Below are 13876 nucleotides of genomic sequence, written 5' to 3' on the forward strand. Positions count from 1 at the left end.
AAATTGGTGCATTCACCTTATGACATCCAGTGGGACAGTCACTTAACAATAGTGCATCTAAAACTTAGGGGGGGGGGTGAGAGGGATTACTTATCCTATCCTAGGTATTCCTTAAAGAGGTGGGGTTTCAGGTGTCTCCGGAAGGTGGTGATTGACTCCGCTGTCCTGGCGTCGTGAGGGAGTTTGTTCCACCATTGGGGGGGCCAGGGCAGCGAACAGTTTTGACTGGGCTGAGCGGGAGCTGTACTTCCTCAGTGGTAGGGAGGCGAGCAGGCCAGAGGTGGATGAACGCAGTGCCCTTGTTTGGGTGTAGGGCCTGATCAGAGCCTGGAGGTACTGAGGTGCCGTTCCCCTCACAGCTCCGTAGGCAAGCACCATGGTCTTGTAGCGGATGCGAGCTTCAACTGGAAGCCAGTGGAGAGAACGGAGGAGCGGGGTGACGTGAGAGAACTTGGGAAGGTTGAACACCAGACGGGCTGCGGCGTTCTGGATGAGTTGAAGGGGTTTAATGGCACAGGCAGGGAGCCCAGCCAACAGCGAGTTGCAGTAATCCAGACGGGAGATGACAAGTGCCTGGATTAGGACCTGCGCCGCTTCCTGTGTGAGGCAGGGTCGTACTCTGCGGATGTTGTAGAGCATGAACCTACAGGAACGGGCCACCGCCTTGATGTTGGTTGAGAACGACTGGGTGTTGTCCAGGATCACGCCAAGGTTCTTGGCGCTCTGGGAGGAGGACACAATGGAGTTGTCAACCGTGATGGCGAGATCATGGAACGGGCAGTCCTTCCCCGGGAGGAAGAGCAGCTCCGTCTTGCCGAGGTTCAGCTTGAGGTGGTGATCCGTCATCCACACTGATATGTCTGCCAGACATGCAGAGATGCGATTCGCCACCTGGTCATCAGAAGGGGGAAAGGAGAAGATTAATTGTGTGTCGTCTGCATAGCAATGATAAGAGAGACCATGTGAGGTTATGACAGAGCCAAGTGACTTGGTGTATAGCGAGAATAGGAGAGGGCCAAGAACAGAGCCCTGGGGGACACCAGTGGTGAGAGCGCGTGGTGAGGAGACAGATTCTCGCCACGCCACCTGGTAGGAGCGACCTGTCAGGTAGGACGCAATCCAAGCGTGGGCCGCGCCGGAGATGCCCAACTCGGAGAGGGTGGAGAGGAGGATCTGATGGTTCACAGTATCGAAGGCAGCCGATAGATCTAGAAGGATGAGAGCAGAGGAGAGAGAGTTAGCTTTAGCAGTGCGGAGCGCCTCCGTGATACAGAGGAGAGCAGTCTCAGTTGAATGACTAGTCTTGAAACCTGACTGATTTGGATCAAGAAGGTCATTCAGAGAGAGATAGCGGGAGAGCTGGCCAAGGACGGCACGTTCAAGAGTTTTGGAGAGAAAAGAAAGAAGGGATACTGGTCTGTAATTGTTGACATCGGAGGGATCGAGTGTAGGTTTTTTCAGAAGGGGTGCAACTCTCGCTCTCTTGAAGACGGAAGGGACGTAGCCAGCGGTCAGGGATGAGTTGATGAGCGAGGTGAGGTAAGGGAGAAGGTCTCCGGAAATGGTCTGGAGAAGAGAGGAGGGGATAGGGTCAAGCGGGCAGGTTGTTGGGCGGCCGGCCGTCACAAGACGCGAGATTTCATCTGGAGATAGAGGGGAGAAAGAGGTCAGAGCACAGGGTAGGGCAGTGTGAGCAGAACCAGCGGTGTCGTTTGACTTAGCAAACGAGGATCGGATGTCGTCGACCTTCTTTTCAAAATGGTTGACGAAGTCATCTGCAGAGAGGGAGGAGGGGGGAGGGGGCGGAGGATTCAGGAGGGAGGAGAAGGTGGCAAAGTGCTTCCTAGGGTTAGAGGCAGATGCTTGGAATTTAGCGTGGTAGAAAGTGGCTTTAGCAGCAGAGACAGAGGAGGAAAATGTAGAGAGGAGGGAGTGAAAGGATGCCAGGTCCGCAGGGAGGCGAGTTTTCCTCCATTTCCGCTCGGCTGCCCGGAGCCCTGTTCTGTGAGCTCGCAATGAGTCATCGAGCCACGGAGCGGGAGGGGAGGACCGAGCCGGCCTGGAGGATAGGGGACATAGAGAGTCAAGGGATGCAGAGAGGGAGGAGAGGAGGGTTGAGGAGGCAGAATCAGGAGATAGGTGGGAGAAGGTTTGAGCGGAGGGAAGAGATGATAGGATGGAAGAGGAGAGAGTAGCGGGGAGAGAGAGCGAAGGTTGGGACGGCGCGATACCATCCGAGTAGGGGCAGTGTGGGAGGTGTTGGATGAGAGCGAGAGGGAAAAGGATACAAGGCAGTGGTCGGAGACTTGGAGGGGAGTTGCAATGAGGTTAGTGGAAGAACAGCATCTAGTAAAGATGAGGTCAAGCGTATTGCCTGCCTTGTGAGTAGGGGGAAGGTGAGAGGGTGAGGTCAAAAGAGGAGAGGAGTGGAAAGAAGGAGGCAGAGAGGAAAGAGTCAAAGGTAGACGTGGGGAGGTTAAAGTCGCCCAGAACTGTGAGAGGTGAGCCGTCCTCAGGAAAGGAGCTTATCAAGGCATCAAGCTCATTGATGAACTCTCCGAGGGAACCTGGAGGGCGATAAATGATAAGGATGTTAAGCTTGAAAGGGCTAGTAACTGTGACAGCATGGAATTCAAAGGAGGCGATAGACAGATGGGTAAGGGGAGAAAGAGAGAATGACCACTTGGGAGAGATGAGGATCCCGGTGCCACCACCCCGCTGACCAGACGCTCTCGGGGTGTGCGAGAACACGTGGGCGGACGAAGAGAGCAGTAGGAGTAGCAGTGTTGTCTGTGGTGATCCATGTTTCCGTCAGTGCCAAGAAGTCGAGGGACTGGAGGGAGGCATAGGCTGAGGTGAACTCTGCCTTGTTGACCGCAGATTGGCAGTTCCAGAGGCTACCGGAGACCTGGAACTCCACGTGGGTCGTGCGCGCTGGGACCACCAGAGTAGGGTGGCCGCGGCCACGCGGTGAGGAGCGTTTGTATGGTCTGTGCAGAGAGGAGAGAACAGGGATAAACAGACACATAGTTGACGGGCTACAGAAGAGGCTACGCTAATGCAAAGGAGATTGGAATGACAAGTGGACTACACGTCTCGAATGTTCAGAAAGTTAAGCTACGTAGCAAGAATCTTATTGACTAAAATGATTAAAATGATACAGTACTGCTGAAGTAGGCCAGCTGGCAGTGGGTGCGTTGTTGACACTACACTAATCAAGTCGTTCCGTTGAGTGTAATAGTTTCTGCAGTGTTGCTATTCGGGGGCTAGCTGGCTAGCTAGCAGGGGGCTAGCTGGCTAGCTGGCTAGCTCACAGTGTGCGGTTCCGCGGGTAGTATATTGATGGTTAGTAGGATTTCATCACCTTTACAAAGTTCAACAGTGCTCCCAGGTTTCCCCCATATCATGGAAAACCTATCCACCTTTGTGGTATTCCCTATACTATAAGGATATCCTCTTCTCCAATCCCAGAACTGTCCCAAATTGGTTATCATGTAATCCGCCTATTTATTCTCAATGATAAATATGACTTTCTCTCTGTTACAATACCAAATCCCTAATAGCCCATTCAAAAAACTTCACAGCTAATGTTATAAGACAGAATCCTGAACCACTTTCTCATTTGCGGTTCAAACAGTAATTCTAAGCCCTCAACCAAAACTGCTTCATTTCTAATGAATTTACCTTAAAACTAGTAACTCAATATGACCCCATTCATTATACAAATGACTCTCCCCCGAGGCTGATCAGACCTTGGGAGCCAGTCATGATAAGGTCAAAAGGTCATACCATATTAGACATAAAGATCCCTTTATCCTTACAATAGAAATAGTCACCTGTGTGAGCGTGCCTCTAAAACCTAATGATAATTCCCCTTTGACTCAAATCAATAATCATAAGTTTTAAACATCTTCTACGGATATGTTTACTTAAATGACCATGCTACCTTTAGATACAATTAACCCGATAACATTATTATTCAATGCATTACTTTTTCTCTCTGCCGCAAATGTCGTACATTTCGCAGTGTAAGGAATCCGTAATTTAATCCCCGATATTTAATAATTATGCATTCGCATTCTCTCATGGCTCCTTTAATTTACTTATCATTTCAATAAAACAACACACCATCCTCAAGGAAAAACAACTTGCCCCTGTTACGTATGTCTACGTATCAAGGGAAAAGCTCAAATGACCAAATTCAACCTAGCTACTTTCCCGAAACATATATAATTATGTTTTTACTATAGAGGTTGCTTTTCACCATTATATACCCTGACACTGTTCCACATAATGGAAACAGTGCTCAAATTAACTGGTGTTACTTAAACAATCAAACCAAGAATCAATAACCATGAAAATCTATTCTCACGATGTTTTACGATTCAGACATTCAATTTCCCTTTCTCATGGCCTAATTACAGTCCAAATAAACGCCACAAAACAATGATACCCATCTAGCGAATCAGCTGCTAGTTTTTAGCATCTTTCCTGAAGACTTACATACTTCTTGTTAAAAATGTATTTCGACATTTTTATAAACTTCTGGCAAGTGACTCAACAATAATGCACGCATTTTCCTTCTAAAAGACATGAACCACTTTCTCCGTTACCCCCAGTCACGACATCATTTTCCGTGGCGACGGAAGCCTCGCGAGTGATGTCATCAACAAGCGCTCAACCTTGACTCATATCGCAACGATTTTCAACTCATTGTAAATAATGGTCTGCAACAACAGTATTTCGGGTTCGATAAACCAAACCTAATTTATCACCTCTGTTGAATCCTGAATTAGAGTCTACAACATCAATCAACATCTCTCAATTCGCTAATTTTATAAAAACATTTCGATGGGCATAATGGGCATGAATTATAGTTGTCTCTTTGTTATCATTTAGAATCCATTTTGCTCTAAGTACCTGTCTCGTCTTTGACTTAGTATTTTTAATTACAACTCTATTCCCAATACATTATTCACTTGTCTAATTACAAACTCAGACCAGCATTAGTGAGTGCTCGCCTTAAAAATGCCTTGTCTCTGGGAACAGGGAAATCCCCTTAACCCAAACGTTTACTCCTACAACGACACCCAATAATTCTTATGATCCCTTCACGTCGTTCGTTTTAAATCTCTTGATGTATCATGTAACTTATTTTTCTCTCTTCGAATTGTCGTCCCACGATATTTTTTTCCACTGTCATACACTCAAACCACTGTGATTACCGTGCACTGTCCCTTTAAGATCAGACTTTTCATTTGTTCCCTGCAATGAGAACGGAAACCAGATCGTTTTTAGAATACGTTACTTTTTTGTTCAAATTCACTGGCGTTACCTTAACCAGAAATCAATAATCAGAAAAACAATCACAATTTCTTACGATTAAACTATTCTTACCTAATTTATAGTCAAACGCGTTGCACTATATAGCCCCATTTGAGTGTCTAGCAATTCCATTGCTTGGCTATAGACACAAATCTGCCCGCCTTTGTAAAATATATATTCCCTATTCCGATTTAGTTCAGTTTTAAATTCTAATCATCAGAGTAAACCCAACCGAACTTCTCAATTTAATTTACCCTAACATTTAACGTACCATGCTATAACGTCCAGATAGCCCGAAATTGTATCGTATCTCTCCGTTATTCCCTACATTTAAATTACAACCTGTTGACGATTTTTTCATGGAGTGTTACACTCCCGGGCGAAATGTCCAATTTTGTTACAATTAAAAAATATATGCCATTTAGCAGACGCTTTTATCCAAAGCGACTTACAGTCATGTGTGCATACATTCTACGTATGGGTGGTCCCGGGGATTGAACCCACTACCCTGGCGTTACAAGCGCCATGCTCTACCAACTGAGCTACAGAAGGACCATCTTGTATTTTTCTTTTGACCCACCTTATTCATTTTTCTCGACTTTATTTCCTTCTCTAACTTCATTATACCTCTCTTAGTTTCCGCGGGATCCACATACTTGGGTGGTAATTTCACCTGTTGCTCCAGCACCCGTATTCTTATAATCACAAATTCGTCAACTGGATTATCTCTGCATTGTTGGTATAATCTAGGAAGATATAGTTTGTTATCCTCACGCCCACCCAATTGGTTAACTTCTCTATCTGCGGGAGCAGTGGGTAGTGTCTCTCGAACCTTGTTAGATTTAATCTCTTTTTCGGAGCGTCCCATTCTCTTTTTTGCTTCCGAAAGCCAAACTCCAGCTGTGTATAACCCCTGTTTATTCTGCTTTTTCACATTATTACCACATTCCTTATGTATCTGTTTTATAAGGGATTCCAGCTCTTCTACATTTAGACGGCCATCGAAATCGTATTTCTTTTTCCATCTTAGACAGAAATCGATGTTTCTCTTGTCTTTCTGTGCCATGTATCGCTCGTCTCCCGTTAGTTCTGGGGCTTCTTTCGAGGCATTTCTCCCCATTCTTAATCCTTATCGTTACTAGTAGCAATGTTTTTAAACACTTATCTATGTCTTTCTATATAATTTTAAATTCTATGTGCGTGCAGTTCTATAAATTTGTAATTTACCTTTACTTAGTTACTTCTAGTTACTATCCTGTCTGCCTATGTGTGTGTTCCTTTAAAAATAATCAGTATGTATTTTCCATCTCGGTCGGGTGCGTTTCTCACGATTAAGTTTAGCTCTTTTATGGAAATCTTACCAATAGTTTTGACTTTTGAATCAGATTTTTAGGTCTAACCTAACAACTATAAGCCCAGGGTTTGTAAGGCCCTAGTTAAAATCTTATTTTCCGGTTGTGTCAGTAAAGAACTCTAATAATCGTTATCTCACGCCGCTAATTGTTAGATTCTCCCTCTCGCATTAGATTTAAGTTACCCTCTCCCCCTTATTAGGCTAAACAGTCCTTCCTTTTTTGTCGCAATCTCTCATGATTAAGTTTAGCTCTTTTATGGAAATCTTACCAATAGTTTTGACTTTTGAATCAGACTTTTAGGTCTAACCTAACAACTATAAGCCCAGGGTTTGTAAGGCCCTAGTTAAAATCTTATTTTCCGGTTGTGTCAGTAAAGAACTCTAATAATCGTTATCTCACGCCACTAATTGTTAGATTTTCCCTCTCGCCTGGAAACATCATGTCTACAAATATGGATTTTATCTCATTTCTTTAGATTTAAGTTTCCCTCTCCTCCTCATTGGATATTTTCCATAGTATTAGTTGAATCGGGACGGTGATCAATACTGCCACTATTTAAATGACCCATCCAGTTATCTTGCGCATTCTTGCCGTCTCTCTACGCCCAGTATTTGTACAAGATCACCGTCCTATTTAATATCCCTTCTTAATCTCGGGCTGGTGTGCCACTCATGACTAAGTTTTAGTTTATTTTCGGTAGTGCACATTACCACAGGTTATTTTCGAACCTGCTTCCGTGTATATCGGTTCTACAAAACCCATTGTATGATGATCATACACCCTTGTGGGGATAGCAAAGTTCTCACTATTGATGAATTCTCACAACATCAATTAAAAAAAACTCAATTCCCCCAAAATCAAAAATAAAAAATACTGACCTTATCGCCGACTGGGGAAAGCAATGTTCGCTGTATCTAGTCACTCTCTCTGTCCTCTGTGATAATACGCAGGCCTGTTTCAATTTTAACCTCAATTCAGAGGTCAGGTCTTTAGTAAAACGAGTCAAACTCGTCCGTGCATGATTTTCCAGCTTACTACCTCCAGGCACAGAGAGAGATGTTTAGATTCGGTTCGAAGGACCAAATTGATAGAGGAATTCTTAATCCCTTTATGTTTTATTGCCAAAATCAATTCAATTCGCACTCATTTCTAATTCATGATAAGTTGTAAGTTTATCATTTGCATGAATTAGCAAGAGACCAGTCTTAAAAACAAGTTCAGCATTTATTCTTGATGAGTACTGAATGCTTACACACATTTCCACAGGTTATAAACTGAACATGACATCATCAGTTTCCCGCCCTCTCTCCGATTCTCACAAGAACCCATTGTTTTAGGAATGGAACATTTCCCAGGCATTTCTTATCTGTCTGAAAAGCCACAGCATCACTCCTCCTTAAACTTTCCCAGGAGACACAGACACAATTCATTTCTGCTTACATTTTCAGTAACAGTACAATTAAGAACCCATACTTTTCAAATCATAACATAATAGTATTAGCATAGAAGGGTTCTAATCATTAATGTATACATAATTGATCATCTAAACTATATTTTCCTCTATCAGCGCTCCTCATTATAAGTTTGTATGAAAGAGCGAAAAACTCATCGCTGTATATGCGTTTCATGACAGCTAGCAGGAGTCCATTTGATGAGAGCGGTGAGTGATGGCGAGTGGGAATGTCAAATCAGTGGCAGAAAGGGCATTATCTGCTGCTGAACGACAGCGCTGCATTTTGTGTGTCGCTGAGTGATCTTCAAGATAACTGCAGAAAAAAAGATCCGGTAATCCATGAAGCATGCAGGCATCTATCTCCCTCTCCCACTCATGCAGCTACCAAACTAGAGACTGCTGCTAAGCAGAGAGCGCACTGAACAGAGAGCGCAGATGCACATGGCCAAATCAATTCCAATAATGAAATAATTCTACATTTACTCTGACACGTCGCAACCCACCATTAACAGGTCAGTGACCCACTTTGGGTCGGGACCCATACTTTAAGAAAGGCTGATTCAAAATGATGTAGAATTGCATTTAATGTGTTTATAAAATGCCACATTTTTCTCAGACCCTAGGCTACAATTTCTTTCCCCCATGTGTACAATTTCTGCAAGCGCCTCTACTCTACTGCTCTCTGCCAGTATGCAAAAGCGATCATAATGCATGTGTAACGGATGTGAAATGGCTAGCTAGTTAGTGGTGTTCGCGCTAAGTAGCGTTTCAATCAGTGACGTCACTTGCTCTGAGACCTCTGCAAGGGCCGTGGCTTTTGTGGAGCGATGGGTAACGATGCTTCGCGGGTGACTTTTGTTGATGTGTGCAGAGGGTTCCTGGTTCGCACCCGGGTATGGGCGAGGGGACGGTCTAAAGTTATACTGTTACATTAATGCTGTTGACCCAGATCACTGGTTGCTGTGGAAAAGGAGGAGTTATACTGTTACACATGCAATGCTTTATTATAAAGGTTATTTGTTTTTTCATGCATTCCGGTATCTAAGAGCCCCCAAGGTAACCCTTCTCTCGGGCTCACTTTTTGCTCAGGCATCTCCCAATTTACAAATTAAGCACTACCCTTCCCTACATGAAAGTCAATAGTTTTTCTCTGACAAATAGCATTGTATTTGGTAAAACACAATTCTCTCCATCAGTTTACTAAGAAAGGGCAGCAAACTGATTGGGTGGCTGTTAGAGCCAGCAAAGGGTGCATTACTATCTTTAGGCAGTGGAAATACTTTAGCTTCCTTCCACACCTGTGGACACACATCTCTTTAGGCTTTGGTTAAATATATAGCAAATAGGGGTGGCAATACAGTTTGCTACCATTCTCAATAGTTTCCCATTAAGGTGGTCCATACCTGGTGGTATAGTTTTTTCACCTGTCCCACGCAAAAAAAAGACAACATTCAGTATCAAAAGGTTTTGTTATAAATTTCTCATGAACTTCAATTAATTATGGAGATTAACTGTCAATAATATCATTTAAGTCACTTTCCATTGTGTTCTATGTCATTTATCTTAGTTTGTTAATGTTATTTCTTCTTCTTTTTGTTAAATGTAGTCACATCATTTCTCAATTTACAGTATGTCAACCAATCAACTAAGCACCCTGACTTGTTTGCCACTTATTTTGCATAACTTATTTTAAACAAATCATTTTTCAATTAATCTTCAAACCAGAGGGAACAGTTCTCACAGTTAATTTCCTAACAGCTGCATGCTTGTCAACAATTGGCATAAATAATTTTACAAATACTTCCAGTGCTGCAACTGGATTCACTTCCTCATGCAACAAAAGAGTCCTGAGAACTTTTTGTATGATCTTTTAGAAATTACTTTAGACCCAACTCTTTTCCTCTCCTTTTCCCTCTTCTCAATGTTCACTGTCTACCATCTTCCCGTCTACCTCTTCTCTTTGCCCTGCTCAACCGGAGGGCTCCCAGTTCACATCCAGAGTCTGGTAGGAAAAATCTGTTGGGCTGTGAGCCGGCAACCGGAGGGTTTTTGGTATCAATTCCTGCTGTTGTGCCCTTTTCCCCCTAAAACTGCTCCAGGCGCCGTGTCTTCAACCTCTCTCTGTGTGTATTTGTATGGCTGGTTTGGATAAAGGAAAATGTTTAGACAAATGTAAGTGTCTGTACCAATTTAAAATAATCTTCTTCTCCCTCTGTAGGTACCACCCGGCAGCCAAAGGAGGGAGAGGTGCCGGGGGTGGACTATAACTTTGTGAGCACAGAGCGCTTTATGGAACTCGAGCAAAGTGGAGCCCTGCTAGAGAGTGGAACTTATGAAGGTGAGTTCACTGACCATGACACTGACCATAACACAACAGTGACCAAGACACTGACCACAATCCACTAGCATTGCTACACGCTCCATAACTGCCACACACACACCACGACATTGGATCTCTTTTTTTTCTTTCTATTTATTAAGGATCCCCATTAGCTGCTGCCAAGGCAGGAGCTATTCTTCCTGGGATCCAGCAACATTAAGGCAATTACATACAATCTAAAATATTGCATGACATTACATTGCATAACACATTGTGTTTCCTTAGGCCACTACGCTGCTGTCACATATCTACAATGCAAAATCCATGTGCACGTTTACGTAAAGTGCGTGTCTTATCATGTGTATGTGTGTCTGTGCTTTTGTGTGTATCTCTTCTCATTGTGGTGCTGGAATTGCATTTGAATTTAAGTAATTTCACTCAGACTGTGTGTGAGCTACAGTAAGGGCAAAAAGTATTTGATTCCCTGCTGTACGTTTGCCCACTGACAAAGAAATGATCAGTCTATAATTGTAATGGTAGATTTATTTGAACAGTGAGAAAACAACAACAAAATCCAGAAAAACGCGTGTGAAAAATGTTATAAATTGATTTGCATTTTAATAAGGGAAATAAGTATTTGACCCCCTCTCAATCAGAAATATTTCCGGCTCCCAGGTGTCTTTTATACAGGTAACGAGCTGAGATTAATCTCAGTTTGTTACCTGTATAAAAGACACCTGTCCACAGAAGCAATCAATCAATCAGATTCCAAACTCTCCACCATGGCCAAGACCAAAGAGCTCTCCAAGGATGTCAGGGACAAGATTGTAGACCTACACAAGGCTGGAATGGGCTAGAAGACCATCGCCAAGCAGCTTGGTGAGAAGGTGACAACAGTTGGTGTGATTATTTGCAAATGGAAGAGACACAAAAGAACTGTCAATCTCCCTCGCCTGGGGCCCCATGCAAGATCTCACCTCGTGGAGTTGCAATGATCATGAGAACGGTGAGGAATCAGCCCAGAACTACATGGGAGGATCTTGTAAATGATCTCAAGGCAGCTGGGACCATAGTCACCAAGAAAACAATTGGTAACACACTACGCCGTGAAGGACTGAAATCCTGCAGCGCCCGCAAGGTCCCCCTGCTCAAGAAAGCACAAATACATGCCCGTCTGAAGTTTGCCAATGAACATCTGAATGATTCAGAGGACAACTGGGTGAAAGTGTTGTGGTCAAGTGAGACCAAAATGGAGCTCTTTGGCATCAACTCAACTCACCGTGTTTGGAGGAGGAGGAATGCTGCCTATGACCCCAAGACCACCATCCCCCCATTATGCTTTGGGGGTGTTTTTCTGCTAAGGGGACAGGACAACTTCACCGCATCAAAGGGACGATGGACGGGGCCATGTACCGTCAAATCTTGGGTGAGAACCTCATTCCCTCATCCAGGGCATTGAAAATGGGTCTTGGATGGGTATTCCAGCATGACAATGACCCAAAACACACGGCCAAGGCAAAAAAGGAGTGGCTCAAGAAGAAGCACATTAAGGTCCTGGAGTGGCCAAGCCAGTCTCCAGACCTTAATCCCATAGAAAATCTGTGGAGTGAGCTGAAGGTTCGAGTTGCCAAACGTCAGCCTCGAAACCTTAATGACTTGGAGAAGATCTGCAAAGAGGAGTGGGACAAAATCCATCCAGAGATGTGTGCAAACCCGGTGGCCAACTACAAGAAACTTCTGTCCTCTGTGATTGCCAACAAGGGTTTTCCCACCAATTACTAAGTCATGTTTTGCAGAGGGGTCAAATACTTATTTCCATAATTAAAATGCAAATCAATTTATAACATTTTTGACATGCGTTTTTCTGTATTTTGTTGTTGTTTTTCTGTCTCTCACTGTTGAAGTAAACATACCATTAAAATTATAGACTGATAATTTATTTGTCAGTGGGCAAACGTACAAAATCAGCTGGGGATCAAATACTTTTTCCCTCACTGTACGTGTTCGGTTTGATGCTACTTAAGGCTTTTCATCTGGCTTCAGACCCTGGCAGAGACCTACAGATGGATGATCTGCTGGTTCTATTGCCCAGTAGGAGGTAGGAGTCACCATTTAGACATGGATCTCTTTCACAAGGGAGCCCTGCATATACAATTTCATGACAAAATACAAAATTGAATACAATATAAAACAAGTATAATACAGCACAATGCAAATATTCAAGGAAAACAATTACATTCCTCAATAAGAAGATACTCAATTAATATTTTACATTTCCAGAGTGGGCTGGTTCCAGCAATGAGGTGCTTTTAAACAATAAGCGGATTTACCTAGTTCGGGGGAGACCTGCGGAACCTCAAAAGAACCACCCTTGTGAATAGGTTTGGTATATCTTGTTTTTATATTTTACCAGTGAAGTTATGTAAATTGGACTACAGGACTTTAATGAGGACCAGCCAACTGTTTGATACAGGATGCAGTGGGGAGTATTAAAATTGTTACCTGTGATAAAGCGAAGGGCCCTATTGTAGACAGAATCCAAAGGTTTTAGATTAGTGACTGCTGAAATTTTGTAAATGGTGTCACCATAGTCAAGAACTGGCAGGAACGTTGACTGTGCAATCTGCTTCCTGCTGTTTAGGGAGAGGCAAGATCTATTTCTAAAAAAGGGTGGCTGCATACAGTGACTTCAAACCACCACCAAGTCCCATATGTGCACGATATGAGACGACATACACCTTTCAGGAACCACACAATCAGGGGTTGCCCCACACTGAAAAGGAACAATCGCTTTATCTGGGAAAAGAGCTCAAACATTTGCCACTTATACGCATTTGTATTTGTATTTATTAAGGATCCCCATTAGCTGCTGTCATGGCAGCAACTACTCTTTCTCCAGCAGCACCAAAACTGCAAAGATATTATCTGTGAGTGCCACAGAACTGACGCTACAGGCGAAACAAAGATGAAATTTCAAACAGGAAATGCCCCAGATTTTGGAGGCGCTGTGTTCCAATGTCTCCTTATATGGCTGTGAATGGGCAAGGAATGAGCCTACACTTTCTGTCGTTTCCCCAAGGTGTCTGCAGCATTGTGACGTATTTGTAGGCATATCATTGGAAGATTGACCATAAGAGACTACATTTACCAGGTGCTCGCTTGGTGTCCTCCGTTGCAATTATTGCGTAATCTCCAGCTACGTGCATTCCATTTGGTTCAGAGAAGAAACCAAACTGCCACGAATGATTTATCATCAAATAGATATGTGAAAAACACCTCGAGGATTGATTCTAAACAACGTTTGCCATGTTTCTGTCGATATTATGGAGTTAATTTGGAAAAAAGTTTGGCGTTGTAATGACTGAATTTTCGGGTTTTTTTCTTAGCCAAACGTGATGAACAAAACGGAGCGATTTCTCCAAC

General features: G+C 43.5%; 1 protein-coding gene across 1 annotated transcript in view; it reads left to right on the top strand.

Moving 5' to 3' along the window:
* LOC124041030 (membrane-associated guanylate kinase, WW and PDZ domain-containing protein 2-like) overlaps positions 1 to 13876 on the top strand; it is a 196537-nt gene that overhangs the window by 164578 nt on the left and 18083 nt on the right. Inside the window, exon 3 of the mRNA XM_046358192.1 lies at positions 10352 to 10471. Coding sequence (XP_046214148.1) covers positions 10352 to 10471 — 120 coding nt within the window. The remainder of the gene's footprint in view (positions 1 to 10351; positions 10472 to 13876) is intronic.

This window comes from Oncorhynchus gorbuscha, linkage group LG01 (assembly GCF_021184085.1).
Source record: "Oncorhynchus gorbuscha isolate QuinsamMale2020 ecotype Even-year linkage group LG01, OgorEven_v1.0, whole genome shotgun sequence".
Taxonomy (NCBI): domain Eukaryota; kingdom Metazoa; phylum Chordata; class Actinopteri; order Salmoniformes; family Salmonidae; genus Oncorhynchus; species Oncorhynchus gorbuscha.